Genomic DNA, 23,156 nt, shown 5'->3' on the forward strand with positions numbered 1-23,156 from the left:
GGCCCCCTCTGCATTTCCTCCAGTCCCTTCCCTGTGCTCTCCCGCTGGGGGACTGATCGCTTCAGCTGTCCACAAACCATCACGGTAGAAGCATTTGGTCACGTTCTTTTTGCACGTGGGTGGGAAACAAAATAGCTTATGTGGAAATTGTCATGTTTTTAGGCCTCAGGACAGGAGGACAGCACAGTCAAAAGATTCCACTGGGAAACAATATATAATTCTAGGGAGGGCCTTTTAATCCCAATCCTTCTCACAGACAAACAAGCCACAAACAAATACTCAAGCCTCCACATGTTTATAACACTCAAGATGGTGAGTGCGCTAAGATAACTTACTTGAAAATACAAAGAGAAATACTATTTTGCCTGTGCTTCGCTCTATTCTGTTTACCTCCCCAATAAAAACCAAGCATACCCATAACATTATGCAGCCACCACCATGCTTGAATATATGAAGAGTGGTACTCAGTGTTTGATTTGCACCAAATGTGTATGGACACCCCTTCAAATTAGTGAATTTGGCTATTTCAGTCAAACACGTTGCTGACTTATATATATATATATATATATATATATAAAATCGAGCACAAGGCCATGCAATCCCTGTAGACAAACATTAAGCAGTAGAATGTCTGGTACTGACGAGCTCATTGACTTTCAATATGGCACCATCATAGGATGCCACCTTTCCAACAAGTCAGTTTGTCAAACCGCTGCTCTGCAAGAGCTGCCCCGGTCAGCTGTAACTTATGTTATTGTGAAGTGGAAATGTCTAGAAGCAACAACGGCTCAGCCATGAAGTGGTAGGCTACACAAGCTCACAGAACAGCACCGCTAAGTGTAAAAATTGTCTGTCCTTGGTTGCAACACTCACTACCGAGTTCCAAACTGCCTCTGGAAGCAACGTCAGCACAAGAACTGTTCGTCAGGAGCTTTATGAAATGGGTTTCCATGGACAAGCAGCTGCACATAAGCCTAAGATCAACATGCACAATGCTAAGAGTTAGCTGTAGTTGTGTAAAGCTCGCAGCCATTAAACTCTGTAACTGTTTTAAAGTCACCATTGGCCTCATGGTGAAATCCCTGAGCGGTTTCCTTCCTCTCTGGCAACTGAGTTAGGAAGGACGCCTATATATATTTTAGCGACTGGGTGTATTGATACACCATTTTGTTGTTTTTACACATCTACCAATAGGTGCCCTTCTTTGCGAGACATTGGAAAACCTCCCAGGTCTTTGTGGTTGAATCTGTTTGTTTTGAAATTCACTGCTTGACCGAGGGACCTTACAATTATCTGAATGTGTGGGGTACAGAGATGAGGTAGTCATTGAAATCATGTTAAACACTATTATTGCACATAGTGAGTCCATGTAACTTATTATGCGACTCGATAAGCACATTTTTACTTCTGAACTTATTTATGCTTGCCATTAGACGGGGTTGAATAATTATTGACTCAAGACATTCCAGCTTTTCATTTTTTATTAATTTGTAAAAAAGTCTAAACATAATTCCACTTAGACATTATGGGGTATTGTGTGTAGGCCAGTGACACAAAATCACAATTAGCTCCTTTTTAAATTCAGGCTGTAACACAACAAAATGGGGAAAAGGTAAAGGGGTGTGAATACTTTCTGAAGGCACTGTATACAGAGAGAGAGGTTAAAGGCACTGTATACAGAGAGAGAGGATAAAGGCACTGTATACAGAGAGAGAGGTTAAAGGCACTGTATACAGAGAGAGAGGTTAAAGGCACTGTATACAGAGAGAGAGGTTAAAGGCACTGTATACAGAGAGAGAGGTTAAAGGCACTGTATACAGAGAGAGAGGTTAAAGGCACTGTATACAGAGAGCGGGGTTAAAGGCACTATACCTGCTGAACATCAGGGATGTTATGGTGCTAATGAAGTAGACATTAGGGGTCCAGATGGAAATGTTGGCCATTGAAAAACTTTAAGCAAAGGTTATCCCATTAATGTAAACTTTTGTGTTTGCTAATAGACCCTGTGTTCTCACTTCCTACTATTCCTGTCTGCCATTCCACTCCGACAGGAAATCCCAACAGTCATTCACATGGCATATTGCTTCCTATCTGGAAGCCAGCACAGGTTCTATAGACTGCCGCCTATATGTTCCGTTTTTGGATTCAGTCCTGCGCTCATAGACTCATTCACTTTTTTTTGTTCAAACCCTATCTTGCATGCTTACTTCTCGGTCAAAATACCTTTCATGATTTTGTGTAATTAAGTTGATTTTCAGGAATGTCAATCAATTTTTCCAAATAGTTGGAAGAAAGCATGCAAGCAGGAATATTCCAGCTGGGGTGCTTTTTGAAAATATGGTCTCTGATCCAATCATTGAAGCAGGAGGATTAACTGAGCGACAATTTCCTAATGGGCTAGCTGTCTGTTCACCTTTTATATTCTGAGTTACACACAGATACCACTTACTGAATGTAAATAATGATGGAATGACTGTTTGTGAAAATACTGTGACTCACAGTATTAGTTAAGATGACTCTTTCTTTCCAAATACATAAACTAGACAGGCCTCAATTAGACATTGACTCAATGTCCTTACAGCATGTGCGCTTCCCACTTGATTCTCCCATTTAGAAGAAAGAAATCTGGCTATTATGTATGCAAGGTATGTCTGCTAAGAGGTTGACCGATTAATCGGAATGGCCGATTTAATTAGGGCCGATTTCAAGTTTTCATAACAATCGGAAATCGGTAATTGTGGACACCGATTTTGCCGATTTAAAAAAAAAATGTATTTTTTTACACCTTTATTTAATCTTTATTTAACTCATTCTTATTTTCAATGACAGCCTAGGAACGGTGGGTTAACTGCCTTGTTCAGGGGCAGTGACAGATTTGTACCTTGTCAGCTCAGGGATTCAATCTTGCAACCTTACGGTTAACTAGTCCAACGCTCTAACCACCTGCCTCACAAGGAGCCCGCCTGTTACGCGAATGCAGTAAGAAGCCAAGGTAAATTGCTAGCTAGCATTCAACCTAATCAATAATAATCACTAGTTATAACTACACATGGTTGATGATATTACTAGTTTATCTAGCGTGTCCTGCGTTGCATATAATCGATGCAGTGCGCATTCGCGAAAAAGGACTGTCGTTGCTCCAACGTGTACCTACCCATAAACACCAATGCCTTTCTTAAAATCAATACACAGAAGTATGTATTTTTAAACCTGCATATTTAGCTAAAAGAAATCCAGGTTAGCAGGCACCAGATGAAAGGTTAGCATTTCACCAGGTGAAATTGTGTCATTTCTCTTTCGTTCATTGCACGCAGAGTCAGGGTATTTGCAACAGTTTGGGCCGCCTGGCTCATTGCGAACTAATTTGCCAGAATTTTACGTGATTATGACATAACATTGAAGGTTGTGCAATGTAACAGGAATATTTAGACTGGATGCCACCCGTTAGATAAAATACGGAACGGTCCGTATTTCACTGAAAGAATAAACGTCTTGTTTTCGAGATGATAGTTTCCGGATTTGACCCTATTAATAACCTAAGGCTCGTATTTCTGTGTGTTATTATATTATAATTAAGTCTATGATTTGATAGAGCAGTCTGACTGAGCGATGGTAGGCACCAGCAGGCTCATAAGCATTCATTGAAACAGTACTTTCGTGCGTTTTGCCAGCAGCGCTGCTGTTTATGACTTCAAGCCTATCAACTCCCGAGATTAGGCTGGTGTAACAATGTGATGTGAAATGGCTAGCTAGTTAGCGGGGTGCGCGCTAATAGCGGTTCAAACGTCACTCGCTCTGAGACTTGGAGTAGTTGTTCCCCTTACTCTGCATGACAACGATGTCATTGTGTTCCTGGTTTGAGCCCAGGTAGGAGCGAGGAGAGGTACAGAAGTTATACTGTTACACTGGCAATACTAAAGTGCCTATATAAACATATGAAATATGGTATAGAGAGAAATAGTCCTATAATACCTATAATACCTACAACCTAAAACTTCTTACCTGGGAATATTGAAGACTCATGTTAAAAGGAACCACCAGCTTTCATACAGTGCCTTGCGAAAGTATTCAGCCCCCTTGAACTTTGCGACCTTTTGCCACATTTCAGGCTTCAAACATAAAGATATAAAACTGTATTTTTTTGTGAAAAATCAACAAGTGGGACACAATCATGAAGTGGAACGACATTTATTGGATATTTCAAACTTTTTTAACAAATCAAAAACTGAAAAATTGGCCGTGCAAAATTATTCAGCCCCCTTAAGTTAATACTTTGTAGCGCCACCTTTTGCTGCGATTACAGCTGTAAGTCGCTTGGGGTATGTCTCTATCAGTTTTGCACATCGAGAGACTGACATTTTTTCCCATTCCTCCTTGCAAAACAGCTCAGTGAGGTTGGATGGAGAGCATTTGTGAACAGCAGTTTTCAGTTCTTTCCACAGAGTCTCGATTGGATTCAGGTCTGGACTTTGACTTGGCCATTCTAACACCTGGATATGTTTATTTTTGAACCATTCCATTGTAGATTTTGCTTTATGTTTTGGATCATTGTCTTGTTGGAAGACAAATCTCCGTCCCAGTCTCAGGTCTTTTGCAGACTCCATCAGGTTTTCTTCCAGAATGGTCCTGTATTTGGCTCCATCCATCTTCCCATCAATTTTAACCATATTCCCTGTCCCTGCTGAAGAAAAGCAGGCCCAAAACATGATGCTGCCACCACCATGTTTGACAGTGGGGATGGTGTGTTCAGCTGTGTTGCTTTTACGCCAAACATAACGTTTTGCATTGTTGCCAAAAAGTTCAATTTTGGTTTCATCTGACCAGAGCACCTTCTTCCACATGTTTGGTGTGTCTCCCAGGTGGCTTGTGGCAAACTTTAAACGACACTTTTTATGGATATCTTTAAGAAATGTCTTTCTTCTTGCCACTCTTCCATAAAGGCCAGATTTGTGCAATATACGACTGATTGTTGTCCTATGGACAGAGTCTCCCACCTCAGCTGTAGATCTCTGCAGTTCATCCAGAGTGATCATGGGCCTCTTGGCTGCATCTCTGATCAGTCTTCTCCTTGTATGAGCTGAAAGTTTAGAGGGATGGCCAGGTTTTGGTAGATTTGCAGTGGTCTGATACTCCTTCCATTTCAATATTATCGCTTGCACAGTGCTCCTTGGGATGTTTAAAGCTTGGGAAATATTTTTGTATCCAAATCCGGCTTTAAACTTCTTCACAACAGTATCTCGGACCTGCCTGGTGTGTTCCTTGTTCTTCATGATGCTCTCTGCGCTTTTAACGGACCTCTGAGACTATCACATTGCAGGTCCATTTATACGGAGACTTGATTACACACAGGTGGATTGTATTTATCATCATTAGCCATTTAGGTCAACATTGGATCATTCAGAGATCCTCACTGAACTTCTGGAGAGAGTTTGCTGCACTGAAAGTAAAGGGGCTGAATAATTTTGCACGCCCAATTTTTCAGTTTTTGATTTGTTAAAAAAGTTTGAAATATCCAATAAATGTCGTTCCACTTCATGATTGTGTCCCACTTGTTGTTGATTCTTCACAAAAAAATACAGTTTTATATCTTTATGTTTGAAGCCTGAAATGTGGCAAAAGGTCGCAAAGTTCAAGGGGGCCGAATTCTTTCGCAAGGCACTTTATGTTCTCATGTTCTGAGCAAGGAACTTAAACGTTAGCTTTCTTACATGGCACATAATGCACTTTTACTTTCTTCTCCAACACTTTGTTTTTGCATTATTTAAACCAACTTGAACATGTTTCATTTTTTATTTGAGGCTAAATTGATTTTATTGATGTACTATATTAAGTTAAAATAAGTGTTCATTCAGTATTGTTGTAATTGTCATTATTACAACTACATTTAAAAAATCGTCCGATGAATCGGTATCTGCTTTTTTTTTTTGTCCTCCAATAATCGATATCGATGTTGAAAAATCATAATCGGTCGACCTCTAATGTCTGCTCCTCAATAGTGATGACAATATTGTACTTGGTTGCTGTTCCCAGCTGTAATCATAAAACCGGATTGACTGTTGCTTCACAACAGTGACATGTACATTTTGTACATCTTTCATGGGATATTTACGGGGCGTCTGCAGCTAGATTAATAACTAATGTTGACATAGCCTTATCAGGTTTAGGACGAGGAGGAAAAAAACATGCAAGATCATGGCCCCACACAGAGCATGGTGGAGCCCTTAACGTTTTAGCCCAAGTCTCAATTGGATAGTTCTGGGCTTCCCGTCCCCCCCTTCCCTTTGGTTTTGTTTTTGAGGAGAAAGTTGATCCTACCCCCTGGCCCCTTTTCCTGCTGGGATTAAGGGCCTGTCAGACATATGTGATCCAGGAAATACCTTTACTAGGCCCAACTGAGGGTCACCATGGCAACTGGCACTAGAACTTGCCACTGCAGGCCCTAACTCGCTCTCTCTCCCTCATTCTCTTGTGCACGCACACGCTCTTTCTCTCTCCCCCTTTATTGTTGAGGGGCCTTTGTTGAGATGGAGGGAGGGATTACTGTGATCAGGTTTGCTAACGTTGTCCTGAGGGTATGGTATATGGGTGTGCTCCCTGTGTTGGAGGAAGAGCCTAGTATATGTTACATGTAGCAGTGTGCTGTATGTTCAGTCTTCACTTCATTATGAACGCACCAAGAATCTGTCTTCTTTGGACCCAGGAAGAGAGTAGATTCAACAACACTAACTTTTCTTTACATCAATCTGTAGGTTATCTGTTCATAACCAAGCAATCTTTAGATTAGAAGCATTTGGGATTCCACGTTCTTGGAATCATAATTGTTGGAATGTATGGATTTTAATCCATCAAGGATATACAGTGGGGCAAAAAAGTATTTAGTCAGCCACCAATTTGTGCAAGTTCTCCCACTTAAAAAGATGAGAGAGGCCTGTAATTTTCATCATAGGTACACTTCAACTATGACAGACAAAATAAGAAAAAGAAATCCAGAAAATCACATTGTAGGATTTTTAATGAATTTATTTGCAAATTATGGTGGAAAATAAGTATTTGGTCACCTACAAACAAGGAAGATTTCTGGCTCTCACAGACCTGTAACTTCTTCTTTAAGAGGCTCCTCTGTCCTCCACTCGTTACCTGTATTAATGGCACCTGTTTGGACTTGTTATCAGTATAAAAGACTCCTCTCCACAACCTCGAACAGTCACACTCCAAACTGCACTTTGGCCAAGACCAAAGAGCTGTCAAAGGACACTAGAAACAAAATTGTAGATCTGCACCAGGCTGGGAAGATTGAATCTGCAATAGGTAAGCAGCTTGGTTTGAAGAAATCAACTGTGGGAGCAATTATTAGGAAATGGAAGACCTACAAGACCATTGATAATCTCCCTTGATCTGGGGCGCCACGCAAGATCTCACCCTGTGGGGTCAAAATGATCACAAGAACGGTGAGCAAAAATCCCAGAACCACACGGGGGGACCTAGTGAATGACCTGCAGAGAGCTGGGACCAAAGTAACAAAGCCTACCATCAGCAAGGGCATTGAAGATGAAACGTGGCTGGGTCTTTCAGAATGACAATGATCCCAAACACACTGCCCAGGCAATGAAGGAGTGGCTTCGTAAGAAGCATTTCAAGGTCCTGGAGTGGCCTAGCCAGTCTCCAGATCTCAACCCCAAAGAAAATCTTTGGAGGGAGTTGAAAGTCTGTGTTGCCCAGCAACAGCCCCAAAACATCACTGCTCTAGAGGAGATCTGCATGGAGGAATGGGCCAAAATACCAGCAACAGTGTGTGAAAACCTTGTGAAGACTTAGAGAAAACGTTTGACCTTTGTCATTGCCAACAAAGGATATATAACAAAGTATTGAGAAACTTTTGTTATTGACCAAATACTTATTTTCCACCATAATTTGCACATAAATAAATCAAAAATCCTACAATGTGATTTTCTGGATTTTTTTCTCTCTCATTTTGTCTGTCATAGTTGAAGTGTACCTATGATGAAAATTACAGGCCTCTCTCATCTTTTTAAGTGGGAGAACTTGCACAATTGGTGGCTGACTAAATACTTTTTTGCCCCACTGTAGGTACGTGAGATGCACAGATAGTTGTGACAGAGGAGCAATGAGAATGGCAAAGGATGCAGAACATGTATTTGGGCCACAGTGTTTGTGACCGACATTACCATCTGGAAATGGCAAAGATGGCTTTTTCACTGTATCGCCCAGTCCGCAGCCTATAGCTAGGATTCAGACCACTTTGTCCTCTAATGCTGTTCCAGTGTCTACTCAACAAATTTCCCCGTAAAGAGCAAGACTCCCAGGCAAGTTTAGCTTGTGACGCTGTGTGCTTTTGTAACCAGACAGACAACACCGTTGTGATGGACAATGTGTCAACATAATTGGGTTACCCCCTCCCCCTGGTCAACTATGTATTCGTAGAGAACAGGGGCTCAGGTGTCTATCTCTGTGTCGCCGTCCTCCTCCCCATTCCTCAAATCTAATTCCACCTTCCTCTCCCGAGGAGCTCCTTGCCAGCCTCACAATTTGGCCCTTGACTAATTCGGGTGAGATTTAATTTAAGGGAGAGGATAGGCAGGGATTGGGTGAAAAAAGGTAAGAGGCTGAAGCTCCATTTTCAGCTCTGCAAACGCAAACAAGAGCCTAGATTCAATAAGCTGCCCGTGAATGTGAACGATGGTTCTTTCAGGGACATCGAGGAAAGAGCTGCTCCCTTGTCTTTGTCATTCCTTTCTCATGTAGCTGGGCACAACATTTAGACTAATGGTTGCATTACAGTATATGAGCTTTTTGGACATTTGCCGAATGTCAGACATGTTGCAGATTTTAGGTTGAGTTTTTGGCACTTTTGATTTATGCACTTTTTTCTTCAATACGTTTCCTCAAGGCTGGTTGTTGTGGATACTATATGCTGTCTCCTGCTGTATACTATTACATAAATGTTGATATGCATCTCCCAGTATCATATGAACAATTGAGTCTGTCTGTGGTTTTACTATTTGCCCAGTGATTAAGCTATTGTGTTAGTTGGACCTTGCCTGCATTTTTTATGTATACTATTGTACTGGAAGGTACTCAGCCCTCAAAATTGTATTTGTCACATGCTTTGTAGGTGTAGGACAACAATCGGTGTAGAATAACAGTGAAATGCTTACTTGCTGGTCCTTTTCCAACAATGTAGGGATAAAGATAAGATAAAAAATAGAAACAGTGACACAAGGAATAAATACATACTGAATAACAATAACAAGTAAGATTAACATGGCTCTATACAGGGAGTAGAACATAACATGGCTCTATACAGGGAGTAGAACATAACATGGCTCTATACAGGGAGTAGAACATAACACGGCTCTATACAGGGAGTAGAACATAACATGGCTCTATACAGGGAGTAGAACATAACATGGCTCTATACAGGGAGTAGAACATAACATGGCTCTATACAGGGAGTAGAACATAACATGGCTCTATACAGGGAGTAGAACATAACACGGCTCTATACAGGGAGTAGAACATAACATGGCTCTATACAGGGAGTAGAACATAACATGGCTCTATACAGGGAGTAGAACATAACATGGCTCTATACAGGGAGTAGAACATAACATGGCTCTATACAGGGAGTAGAACATAACATGGCTCTATACAGGGAGTAGAACATAACACGGCTCTATACAGGGAGTAGAACATAACACGGCTCTATACAGGGAGTAGAACATAACACGGCTCTATACAGGGAGTAGAACATAACACGGCTCTATACAGGGAGTAGAACATAACACGGCTCTATACAGGGAGTAGAACATAACACGGCTCTATACAGGGAGTAGAACATAACACGGCTCTATACAGGGAGTAGAACATAACACGGCTCTATACAGGGAGTAGAACATAACACGGCTCTATACAGGGAGTAGAACATAACACGGCTCTATACAGGGAGTAGAACATAACACGGCTCTATACAGGGAGTAGAACATAACACGGCTCTATACAGGGAGTAGAACATAACACGGCTCTATACAGGGAGTAGAACATAACACGGCTCTATACAGGGAGTAGAACATAACACGGCTCTATACAGGGAGTAGAACATAACACGGCTCTATACAGGGAGTAGAACATAACACGGCTCTATACAGGGAGTAGAACATAACACGGCTCTATACAGGGAGTAGAACATAACACGGCTCTATACAGGGAGTAGAACATAACACGGCTCTATACAGGGAGTAGAACATAACACGGCTCTATACAGGGAGTAGAACATAACACGGCTCTATACAGGGAGTAGAACATAACACGGCTCTATACAGGGAGTAGAACATAACACGGCTCTATACAGGGAGTAGAACATAACACGGCTCTATACAGGGAGTAGAACATAACACGGCTCTATACAGGGAGTAGAACATAACACGGCTCTATACAGGGAGTAGAACATAACACGGCTCTATACAGGGAGTAGAACATAACACGGCTCTATACAGGGAGTAGAACATAACACGGCTCTGTACAGGGAGTAGAACATAACACGGCTCTGTACAGGGAGTAGAACATAACACGGCTCTGTACAGGGAGTAGAACATAACACGGCTCTGTACAGGGAGTAGAACATAACATGGCTCTGTACAGGGAGTAGAACATAACATGGCTATATACAGGGAGTAGAAAATAACAACATGGCTCTATACAGGGAGTAGAACATAACAACATGACTATGTACACAAGGAGTACCAGTACTGAGTCGATGTGCAGAGGTACAAGGTTGTTGAGGTAGCTATGTATTGTACATGTAGGTAGGGGTAAAGTGACTAGGCAACAGGATAGATAATAAACAGTAGTGTGTGTGTGTGTGTGTGTGTGGTGTGTGTGGCGTCAGTATGCATGCATGTGTGTGTGCGTAGTCGGTGCAAAAAAAGATCAATACAGGTAGTCCAGGTAGCCGTTTATTAGCTATTTAGCAGTCTTGTTTAGCAGTCTTATGGCTTGGGGGTAGAAACTGTTCAGGGTCCTGTTGGGTCCAGATTTTGTGCATTGGTACTGGTTGCCGTTTGTTCTCCCCGTTACCAGTCTGTGGCTTGGGTGACTAGGGTCTTTTTGAAAAATGTTTGGGCCTTCCTCTGACACTGCCTGGTATAGAGATCCTGTATGGCAGGGAGCTCTGCCCCAGTGATGTACTGGGCCATCCCCACTACCCTCTGTAGCGCCTTGCGGTCGGATGTCAAGCTTGCCATACTAAGCGGTGATGCAGCCAGTCAAGATGCTCTCAACGGTGCAGCTGTAGAACATTTTGATGATCTGAGGGCCCATTCCAAATCTTTTCAACCTCCTGAGGGAGAAGAGGCGTTGACGTGCCTTCTTCATGACTGTGTTGGTGTGTTTGGACCATGATAGGTCCTTAGTGATGTGGACAGCGAGGAACTGGAAGCTCTCAACCCGCTCCGCTACAGCCCCGTTAATGTGAATGGAGGCGTGCTCTGCCCTCTGTTTCCTGTAGTCCAAAATCCGCTCCTTTGTCTTGTCTTAACAAGATTGAGGAAGAGGTTGTTGTCCAGGCACCACACTGCCAGGTCTCTGACCTCCTCCCTATAGTCTTATCGTTGTCGGTGATCAGGCCCTCACTCCTTTCCCTGTTTGTACCCTAGTCATCCCTGTGCCACCTGTGGAAATCCAAGCAGAGCGCTACACCCTTTACCCTGGGGACCGACTGGAGCTGAGCTGTAAAACCGAGTCAGTCAATTGGACCAAGGACCATGCAGTGGTGGTGGACGGGGAGCACACACGCTTACGAGACGGCCAGCTGGAGATCGAGGGGGTGGAGCCGGCTGACTCTGGCCTGTACACCTGCGTCACCTTTGGCAACCACAGCTCTTACTTCTCTGTCAATGTCACAGGTAAGGTCAAAGCTACCACTGAGGGCTCAAATCACTGGTCCTGTAGAGAGAAACAATTCAAGGTACGTGGTAATGCAGCTAAGCCCGAGTCAAATGACATATATTGCCCCATCTGCCTATTCACCAGTTGATATCCTGGCATCCTCTGAAGATGAAGACGAGGAGGATGAGTCTTCCTCAGAGGAGGCAAAGATGTCTAGCAGTCAAAAGCTTTTACGTAAGTGTCTGATCCTCCTAGCCCTACCACCTGTCACTGGAATGGTAGACCAGGTCTGGGCTTGGACCCTATTCTGCTCCTGTTGAGGTTAATGCCCTGAACTTAACATGACAGCCCTGTTTCCTGTTACATTTCATATGTGATTCACCTATTAGGCATTTGCTGTTCATATAAGAGTGATTTGTTCACAGTTGTGATTCAGAGGGCCAGTAGCACCCCACACTGCTGTTTACACTTGAGTAAGGAATGTCACACTGGTGACTAAACTCAGTACATTCCAGACGTCCCCTGATTACTGTTTGTCTACGCTGTGCTATAAAGCCAGTCAGGCGTGGTCAGCTGGCTACTGCCGTCTGGTGAACGCCATGTGCCCACAGGGAAGTAAGCAGCTAGCGTGGCGGGCACCCCTGACGACGACCTTGGGCCCCAAGAGACTAGGCAATCCTATACTGGAGTTTTGTATGTTTTTAAGCAAAACTGGAAATTGTCACTTGACTTGTACTGTTGTTGTGGATCGTTGTATAGAACTCTCCTAAGCCAGATGGAAACTACCTGCACACACAATGGTTGTCAATTCTTCTGTCAGAATAGGTGTTTTAAGTGTTCTCTCTTTCTCCCCATTGTTCCTCAGCAATGTCCCCTCAGTGGGCTCAGCCCGAGAAGATGGAGAAAAAGCTGCATGCTGTCCCAGCCAGTAAGACGGTCAAGTTCCGCTGCCAGGCCAGTGGAAACCCCACCCCCACACTCAAGTGGTTCAAGAACAGCAAGGAATTCAAGAGGGATCAGCGCATCGGGGGCTTCAAGGTAAACCCCCTCCCTGTATTCACCTCTTGGTACTGGATGGCTAGAGACCATACTGTATTATCCTAATTGAATATCCCCAAACTCCCTGAACATGAGTGCAGGTGTGATGGTGATCTCGTCACTGTTAAATCACCAACCCCCACCCCCAGCATTAGAGGCATGTCGCACCTGACTAGGGAACCATGCAAAGTGAAATCCAATAACACAACGGGATGATTGTGCCACAAAAAAGCATGCCTCGAGGATGGCAATTTCAGCCCTGGAGGCAGAATACGCCTGACTGTCCTCATTTAACATATCTGGGTATCTGCTGTTTACAGTATTTGTTTTCAGTCCAGATTTCTCTGCGTATAGCAAAACCAACTTCTCAAAGGAAATTTGTTTATAATGAGGAGACGGAATAAATCCTGCAGATCTCCCCCATCTCAGTGCTGGGGAGCAGGACAGGACAGCTCACTGTCACAGAGGAAGTGAGACGGGGTAAACAATAATGGGCGTGGTGGTGATGAGTCTGTTTCCTTTTCTTTTCCCTGGTGCAGATAGCCTGTGTATACTGTGCGCTTGGCTTTTAAAGTTGACCATATCCGTGCCGTGGTGCGGACGAAGGTGAGTGTGTTGGCTTGCGACAGCCTCATGTAGGATGTGCTGGGATGTTGTCGGAGTCTAGGGTCCTGTGCATCTGCTCTTCCCATCAAGGTGTTGTCCAGCCATGTCCTCGGCAGCCCCCCCCCCCCCCTCCCGGGACACATTAAAGAGTTTCCTTTCAGCTGCCTTCACTCCGCCACGCAGCACACTTTACCATCTGGCTGCTGTTTTTTCAGTCAAGGTGCAAAGGTCTAGATGGGCAGCTGGGGACGTCTATGAACGAGGCTCGCCGCCCAAACCCCCACCCCCACGCTTTGGTTTTATGACCACAGCTCCATTGTTTATATAGTCTTAATGTATGGAGAGGGCAGGCAGGGGGAATAACACAGACCACATGTATTAACCCAAGCACAACACATCTGGCCAAAAGCAGCTGTGGAACCCCAGCTCATTTAAGCTAAATGAGGGAAACCTTAACGCAGGCCCTGTGTACGAATGTTTGATGTCGCCATTGCCTGAGAGGTTTGTTAGTTTAATCACACACTGCCGGTCTTGGTCAGATATATGGAAGAAAAGTAATAACTTGGAATATAGAGAACAGGATTTAGCCTTAGATGTGCATAGGATGTAACCTGGTCATCGTCAGCTACAGTTTTTCCCGGAGCAGGTTGTGACATGTCATGTAACCACTAAGAAAACCGTTTCCCCGCTCCAATATGTTTCCAAGAGTGCATTAATGTACTGTGCCTCAAGCAATGGAGCACAATTTAGTTTTATATGACATGGGAAATAGTCTCCTGATAGCAAGTTCCTCCTCCTTCCCGTGGATGGTAAAATAAATACAAGTCATTTTGGTTTGATCTGCATTTCATTACACATCATTGAACTCGTACATTTTTCCCCATTTTGTTCAAATAACTAACTAGCAGCATGACAAATGAAATGTGCTCTTGAGAGGTTATGTACAGCCCAATGTAAAATAAAATAATAATTCCAGAAATGAACTTATGAATGAGTAGTGTTGTATCAGGCTGGCTTGACCATCTTTTTTTATAATCTAGACACAAGTGTCTCACTAAAGTGTTTTATAGTAGGTGTTACAGGACGCTTTGTGAAAGTCTGGGTCTTTGGGGATCTATTTAAGTCTTAGTGCTTCAGTTGGACCAGCTGTCACCTGGAAGTGCATTCAATACTTCCTCCTCTGACTAAATATTTTACCTTTTCTCTTCTCCAATGTGTAGGTTCGAGAACACATGTGGACCATCATCATGGAGTCTGTGGTGCCATCTGACAAGGGGAACTACACCTGTGTAGTTGAAAACAAACATGGAAGCATCAACCACACTTACCAGCTGGATGTTGTTGGTAAGTCTCTTTCCTCTCCGGGTCATTCTATCAGGGAAATTCCTTGCTAATCCATTCACCTGGTTTAATCATCAATTGGATATTTATGTAGCTTAAGTGTGCTGTTGGTTCAATATCGCTAATGGTTTACAACACTAGGCCCTAGTAATCAAAGTAATGGTGTGCCCTTTTTCCAAGGAGAGAGTCATATGGTCTGAACTGTTGTCAAATTAGCATTTTTTTTTGTATTAACCTTGTTTACGTTGTGGCCCTGCCAATGAAGCTGTCTGAAAAGGTGCAATTATTATTTCATCCTGGACCTGCCCTGTGACTTACTCATGCTCCATTGGTTCTATAAATCAAAGCTCCACCTCCACAGACAGTGGTGTCTCCTGGGATATTTGCGGCCAGGGCCTGTGTTGGCGTGACTTCACTCCCCAACCTCGGTCAACTGTGAGATCATTTTGCAGACAGAGTAATTCTACAAAATGTGTGCAAAGCGCCACACTCATCTCTGTATCAGGAAAGCAAATGAAGCCTGAACATTTTGTTTCCCTGCCAGATGCTGGGCTCATTAGTATGGTTTGGCAAGTTATCAGTCATCAAAATGGCACCCGGAGAACATTTCTCTCTCAGGGCAATGGCTCGAAACTTGTCTGCAAGCTTGTGTTTCCAGTAATTTGGGAAAAATGGCAGCAATTATACAGGCGGCAGAGTAGTTGGGGAACTGCTATTTCCCTGGCTGTGAAATTACCGTCTGTAAGTAGTGAAAGGACATGAGATCTGGGTAACCTTGTAACCTGGCCTGAGATCAACCTCTACCAAGGCCAGACTGACAGAGCTGTCCTCCTGTTGTCTTTTACTTTCCCAGATCAGCCATGCCTCAATGCTTATTCATTACTGGAATGAACTAGAAACATAGCCTAATCATTTGCTGTTGTTTTCCAATGATAATCCATGGTGGCTTTTACCAAGGTATTTCTGTTGCGCTGACCGCTAGGATTCTCCACGACTATGTCTTTGACGTGTCTTCGTATGTGATTTAAGGTGTGTCTTTTTTGTTATTAATGTTTGTATTTTAATGTGATTGTCATGCGTCTGTGTGTATCCGTTGCAGAGCGTTCCCCACACAGACCCATCCTGCAGGCCGGACTGCCAGCCAATCTCACTGCGGTGGTGGGCAGTGATGTGGCGTTTGAGTGTAAGGTGTTCAGCGACCCCCAGCCTCACATCCAGTGGCTGAAGCACATCGAGGTCAATGGGAGTCGCGTTGGCCCTGATGGCTTGCCCTACGTCCGCGTCCTCAAGGTAGGGGCTCTTAGCGCACTGACTGGGTCCACCACCAGTCTACACAGGACACAACATAGCTGCGTTTGTTCTGTTCAGTCAGGAACTAAATGTGAAAACCTCCATTAAGTAAGAGATGACACCCTAAGTTATGCTTGGGGGAATGCAGACATACAACTGTGTAGTAATACAGCCAAACCGTATTAGATTTCAATGAAATTGTGTAGTACAGTCTTAAGGGCATGTTTTTGTTGAGTAGTTTGTATCATTTTTATTTCTTGTTGCATCATGTCTATTATAACCCTTCAAGACTGTCTGGCAAAGGATGGCAAATAGTATCCCTCTTCGAGGATGTGGCAGGTAGGTAGCCTAGCAGTTAAGAGCGTTGGGCCTGTAACCAAAAGGTCTCTGGTTCTAATCCCCAAGCCGACTTAGTGAAAAATCTGTCGGCGTGCCCTTAAGCAAGGCACCTTAATTGCTTCTGTAAGTCACTCTGGATAAGTGTCTACTAAATGACTAAATTGTAAATTTTATCCCTCTATATAAGTAGTTTTCTGTGGCTTGTAAAAGTCTATGCTTGAGAGGGGAAAGTCGAACAAATGCTAACAAATGATTGTGATCTCATTCAACAGAGACATTTGTTACAACCTCATCTTGATTTGTTGTTGCACATGACATGTTTTTGTTTCCAGCACTCTGGGGTCAATAGCTCGGACACTCAGGTGTTGACCCTCTACAATGTCACTGAGGAGGAGAGCGGGGAGTATATATGTAAAGTGTCCAATTATATAGGAGAGGCCAATCAGTCGGCCTGGCTGACCATCGTCAGGCATGAGGCCCAAGGTAACCGCCCCACGCAGCAGCAGCACATAGAGAGATCCTCAGCCAGGGGCTGCTAGGGCCACCTGGAGACCTAGGGACTTGTTTAGGGATGACCTCAGCTGTTTCTCTCCTCCCTCGCTCCCTCCCTCCTTCTATCCCGCCTCAGTGCTCCTGACTGTAAATTACACTATGGAAAATTCCCAGCAGAGCGGTTGAATGTGTTTAGTCTTGCTTTATGTTGGACTGCTTTCTCTTTCCTGCCCCATGCCTCTCCCGTGCCCTCCTAATAAGGGCCTCTCCTGCCATCCACTGCTGTTACTTTCACTCCCTCGCCCTTCAAAGTCTTCTGCTCAGATCTCTGACTGCCTCTCTCTTATTACTGCCTTGTCCCCCCCCTACTTTTCAGCTGTCTTACTCAGCCTTTCCCTGAGCGCCTGCTGTTTGTCTCGTGGATTTGTTGTATGGTGAAGTGTGTGTGTGTGGCCTTGAGTAATATTAAAAATTAAAAAAAATGTAACCTTTATTTAACGAGGCAAGTCAGTTAAGAACAAATTCTTATTTTCAATGACGGCCTAGGAACAGTGGGTTAACTGCCTGTTCAGGGGCAGAACAACAGATTTGTACCTTGTCACCTTCTGGTTACTAGTCCAACGCTCTAACCACTAGGCTACCCTGCCGCTACCCTGAGTGTGTGTGCTCTGCTGAGTGTGCTCTGCTGAGGGGTTTTCCATGTAGCCCATCTCTTGCATGCAGAGATGAGTCTTTAGGGTATGGGATGTCCGTCCCTGCTCCTTCTCAAATGGTGATGGTCCAGTGAAGGGTTCAGTGCTGCGGTGCGGTCTCTACCTAACGAGCTCCTCCACTAACTGACTGGAGGGCAGATATGGGTTTTTACTCTTGGGGGGGATGGTGTTGGACTGAGAGGGGAGTATGAACACCCCACCCACCCTCTGTCCTGTCCCCTCCTCTACCAGAAGTCTTTCCCTTTCAGAATCTTTTACTCATGCCTCCATTTTTCCTCTGGGCCTCTTGTTGGGTCTGCTTCCATTGTTCTTTTCTAGACTGCTGGCCTTAACACCACGGACAAGGAAATGGAAATCCTCCAACTGAGGAATGTGTCTTTTGATGATGCTGGGGAGTATACCTGCTTGGCGGGCAATTCTATCGGGTTCTCTCATCACTCTGCATGGTTGATCGTTTTTAAAGGTATCAATGGTTCTCTCCTCTGATCTCCTTCCCCTCCCTCCTCTCCACTTTGGCTTGACCATCCACTGCCCACATTTATCTGAATATGGTCTCTGTAGACCCTACTTCAGTGAGCAATGTGGATGTGTGTGGAAGCCAGGCCAAGTTGTGATACTAACCTTCTCCCTTCCCCTGTCAGCATGGTTCCATGCTCATCCAACCTTTCTGGATGGGATGGTATGGTCCATGTTGAGAAATGATTCCCAGAAATCACAGAATGCCAAACAACCCATCTGACCCATAAAATCTACCTCAACTGACAACTCCTGAATCAGAAAGTTTAGGTGTTTCATACCCTCAAAAAAAAATACATAAATGACCATTTCCTCTGCCAATTTCATAATCATTTGTCAGCTTTCCACATTGTTTCAAATGGTTAACGGGTAACTTTACAATGCACTTCTACTTGACTGCCTTAAGATGACGTTTTCCATTCAGAAGGGATTGTTTGGCAGTACTGTTGGTGTTTCACTCCAACTTGTTTCTCCCATTCTGGTTTCAATTTGGTGTTTACATTTGATTCTGTGTGAGGCTGATGTTTTCTGACAAGCACTACAAATGACATATATCCCTGATGTCATTTCCTGCTGTGAGGACGAAGCCTGCTCTTAAGGCTAGCTTTGATAATTGGCTCACTGTAGTGGACGGCTCATTCTTCTGGGTTGGAATAGGCATTTGTCCAATTATCAAGCTGCTTGTCATTCAGCCTCAAGACACAAGGACAGCTCACTTGTGTTGCTGGTGTTTGTGTCATTCTGGTGTTTTTCGGAAAGCGAGGTAAAAAGAAACATCCAATATGTTAATTTTAAACCATATTGTAAAATTTTGGAGATAATTAGATTAAACATTTTATCTTTTGTGTCTTCAGTCCATAGGTAGTTTTGATCCTCAGAGCGAGAGACAATGTCAAATTTTGTAATGTCTAAATTACAAGGGAATCATAATGACTATTGTTTGTACCAATAATCACCACACAAGCCGCCATTTTAAAACCAAACTGGGCTTTTATGCAGAACCACCATTTTATGTGCTCTAAGGAAGTCAGAATGGGACATTTACTTTAAATAAATAATTAGCTTAAGTTAAACTACTGAACACATTCTATTTATAACATATATATATATATATACAGTATATATATTACATTTATGAATGAGTGTATGTTTGAAAAATGTGTATTAGTGTGGAGTGGCATGGTTTTTGTCTGTGATGTTAACACGCGTTGTCCTGAATAACCGAGCCTTTGCACACACAAATAAATATATTAAAATAAAATGGTTTTAGGAAGCTGAGATTGAACTTAATGTACATCCGTGTTAATGCTCATCCGTTTGCACAAGGCTCTGTATTATTTGGGTTTGTCCCAGCTCAACAGGACTTGGCCATTCTCTGCCACTAGAGACTATGGCTGCTGGTCAAACTGGCAAAGAATGTGGAGTGAAACCCTATGCCTGAAAGAAGTGATTATGGTGCCACAATAGGAGTTTGTGCTCCGCTCTCTGTGCCAGTGGTGTTAAGGGCTCTGTTTTTCTGTACATGTCAGCTGAGTGGTCTTAGTGAATGTATCAGGGTGGTGTTTGTGTGTGTGTGTTCAGTGTTTTTGTTACATGCCTGTTGTGAAAGTGCGATTGATATTTGAGAATGCATGGACCTCTGTTGTGTGATTTGACCCTGTGTGGCTGACCTATTGTCCCCCATCGCGTTGCCCTCATCCAGCAGTCCCCCGCTCCCCACCACCCAACCAAACCTACCTGGAAGTGCTGATCTACTGCGTGGGCTTCTTCCTCATTGCTGTCATGGTGGCTGTGGCCATCATCATCAAGATGCGCACCTCGTCCAAGAAAAGTGACTTCAACAGTCAGCTGGCTGTCCACAAGCTGGCTAAAAGCATCCCCCTGCGCAGACAGGTAACAGAAAGTAGATAGGGGGTTTGATATCTTTATACCTTTTCTGCTTTCTCATCCCATTTAGTGTAATCTTTATGGTATCTTAATAGTTTTTTTAACGTATTCCTATCACTTATTCTTATCAAATGGAAGTGTTCATTATCTTGTGAAAATAAAAAACCTTAATTCCTTGAGCTTCTGGTTCCTCAAAGAGCCCATGAGGTGAGTCAGGTTGGTATGAGTAGAGGGCAGGTGTTTGTCTCATCCTGCTATCTGCTTCCACTGGGATTCAAGTAGTTTTAGTTGTTACATTTTGTGTCATCAGACTTATTTAAGTAACATTTTGAAGGGTTAACATCATTTTCTGTCCACACACTGGATATCCTTCTGTCTGTCTGTCTCTGTTGTTCCTTCCCTGGCTCCACTATGAGAGAGTAACGGCAGGCTTCTGTATTCCAGGTGTCAGTGGACTCTAGCTCCTCCCTCCACTCCGGGGTGATGTTGGTGCGCCCCTCCCGCCTCTCGTCCAGCGGCTCTCCTATGCTGTCTGGGGTGTCTGAGTACGAGCTGCCCCAGGACCCACGCTGGGAGCTGCCCAGAGACAGGTACACAGATGACTGGAACACACCTATTAAATACAGACATAACATCACACTCCTTTGAATGGGAGCATTGCCTGTCTGTTTCAATCATCTCACATTTGTTGTTTTTTCCTATCCCTGTGACCCACTTAGACTGGTGCTTGGGAAGCCCCTGGGAGAAGGCTGCTTTGGCCAGGTGGTGATGGGAGAGGCTTTAGGGATGGACAAAGAGAAGCCAAACAGGGTCACCAAAGTGGCCGTCAAGATGCTCAAATGTAAGTCAAGTTTTTTTTCTCTCTCATAAACCATATCAAACCTGTGATTTAGGCACATGGCTGGGTTGCCGATACTGCATGTTGGGAAGTTATTTCAAATGCAAGGAGTACAGAATTGAGCAGAAAACCACAACTGCTATTATAGGATGGGAGGAGAGTTCTACTTAGTGCTGTGATGCACAGACATAAGAGGCATCTGCCACTGGCTCCTGGCCACTGTGCAAATGGGAGACCAGAGTAAACATTTATGAGAACCCCTGGGTTTGGATATATGACAGGGTTCATAAAACTGTGAAGAGTGGGGATGTAGGAAAATATCCATTTATTGCTTGGTACTTTTTAAGTGCCTCCCCCCAGAAAGTGCTGCCTTCATTTCCCCCCTCCCCCCTACCTGCATGTCCCTCTGAAAGACTTTCCCCTACAGTTGGTGCCTTTTGAAACATTTTTAAATAGGGTATGTCAATTTACTTTGAAATCATTTTGCAAAGCAGTGTGCTTTGCGCTGTACACAACTGGAATGTTTTACATGAGAACTCTTTTTGATTTGCCAATCATAGAGTTCAGGGTTGGGTGATTTGTTGTAATGAGTCTAATTTCTGTCTCATTTTTTCCCTCCCCTCAGCTGATGCTACAGAGAAAGACCTGTCAGATCTCATCTCTGAGATGGAGATGATGAAGATCATTGGGAAGCACAAGAACATCATTAATCTGCTGGGAGCCTGTACCCAGGATGGTAAATCTCACACTTTTACACTCCATTCAAATCCTTCATTCAGAAAGGATGAAAACATGTTTCGGTTTGGAGAGAGGAGTGAGTGTTTTGGGAATGTGTTTTTAGACCATTGCGTTGTTCAGTTGTTTAACAAGACCACAAAAAGCACAGCATGATCATATCAGCATGCAGAAATGTGTGTAATGGTATGAGTAAGGGGATTCTGACACCAACTTCCGAGCTCTCAGTTTGAGATGACCACAGCTGCTGCCAGGGTTGCCATATCTTTCAAATCTTGACTGACAAGCCCTGGCACCATGAGCTGTGTTCTGCTGGGGAGGAACATTAGCCTTCTCTGACCCTGCTGTGAACATTGGAAAGCTCTCTGTTCTAAATATCATGTAGCAGAACACAGGAGGCTGCTCTTTGTTCCGTCTGGTCCCTTGAGAAGTTCCAGTAGGTTATTGTAGGAATCTGTTAGCATTTCACACCTTATTACCCAGACCTGTTTGACATACAAACTTTCATCTTTGGCAAAATGTTTAAGTCTTTGCATTTACTTACTATAGATGGTGATGGAGATTTTTTTTTCTTCTTCACACGGCCTACAAGTGTTAACAGACATTTGGTTTCTTTTTCTTGTTCTTTAGTTACAGCTTGTAAATTCTTAATGCCTTGATTTGTAATGGTGTTTTTCCCTGACCACAAAATAGCTGTCCAGAATACACCATTACTCTTCGCACTCATTGGCATGTAAGGAGAAAGATACAGCTGTTGGTTATAATTCAGAGCTTAACTCTCTCACCATGACCCCTCCACCGCTCAGTGACATCCCTCCTCACCGCTGGAAATGCTGTTCTCTGACAGCAAAGATGGTGTGCTCCTGTCAGTCTGTCTTGTTGCGTTAGGTGTCACATAAAAGGTATTTCAAATGTCACTTCCTCCAGTGGCGTTGAGGAGTGAGTGCACCCTTGTCTCCCTCCCCAGGCCCTCTCTATGTTATTGTGGAGTATGCCTCCAAGGGAAACCTCCGGGAGTACCTGAGAGCTCGGCGGCCACCAGGCATGGAGTACTGCTACAACCCTGACCAGGTGCCCATAGAGAACATGTCTATCAAAGACCTGGTGTCCTGTGCCTACCAGGTGGCCCGTGGCATGGAGTACCTGTCCTCTAAGAAGGTAACATCAGGATCCGACTCTACCTACATCAGCACAGTTGAGTATAGAGTACCCAGTAAAGATGCAGTGAATGTACCAGGACGCCTGGACCTTGTTCTTATGTGTGTCTGTGTACAGTGTATCCACCGAGACCTTGCTGCCCGCAACGTGCTGGTGACTGAGGACAACGTGATGAAGATCGCAGATTTTGGCCTGGCCAGAGATATCCACCATATTGATTACTATAAGAAGACCACCAATGTCAGTGTGCTACTAATTACCTACCTCAGCCATGCCAATCAATGTGAAAATTGCTTCCC

General features: G+C 43.8%; 1 protein-coding gene across 6 annotated transcripts in view; it reads left to right on the forward strand.

The window, feature by feature from the left end:
• The window catches only part of LOC139390248 (fibroblast growth factor receptor 1a), a 43,321-nt gene that overhangs the window by 16,122 nt on the left and 4,043 nt on the right, over nt 1-23,156 (forward strand). Inside the window, exons 3-14 of one of the 6 annotated variants that reach the window (XM_071137501.1) lie at nt 11,673-11,921; nt 12,049-12,138; nt 12,770-12,942; nt 14,769-14,892; nt 15,989-16,179; nt 18,042-18,186; nt 19,942-20,132; nt 20,571-20,716; nt 20,846-20,967; nt 21,590-21,700; nt 22,667-22,857; nt 22,975-23,097. In XM_071137501.1, the coding sequence (XP_070993602.1) occupies nt 11,673-11,921; nt 12,049-12,138; nt 12,770-12,942; nt 14,769-14,892; nt 15,989-16,179; nt 18,042-18,186; nt 19,942-20,132; nt 20,571-20,716; nt 20,846-20,967; nt 21,590-21,700; nt 22,667-22,857; nt 22,975-23,097 (1,856 nt within the window). Of the gene's footprint in view, nt 1-11,672; nt 11,922-12,048; nt 12,139-12,769; nt 12,943-14,768; nt 14,893-15,988; nt 16,180-16,850; nt 17,002-18,041; nt 18,187-19,941; nt 20,133-20,570; nt 20,717-20,845; nt 20,968-21,589; nt 21,701-22,666; nt 22,894-22,974; nt 23,098-23,156 lie in introns of all 6 variants that reach the window. The other 5 variants (XM_071137499.1, XM_071137498.1, XM_071137500.1 and 2 more) reach the window with 5 other exon arrangements.

The sequence above is a fragment of the Oncorhynchus clarkii genome, chromosome 30, assembly GCF_045791955.1.
Source record: "Oncorhynchus clarkii lewisi isolate Uvic-CL-2024 chromosome 30, UVic_Ocla_1.0, whole genome shotgun sequence".
Taxonomy (NCBI): domain Eukaryota; kingdom Metazoa; phylum Chordata; class Actinopteri; order Salmoniformes; family Salmonidae; genus Oncorhynchus; species Oncorhynchus clarkii.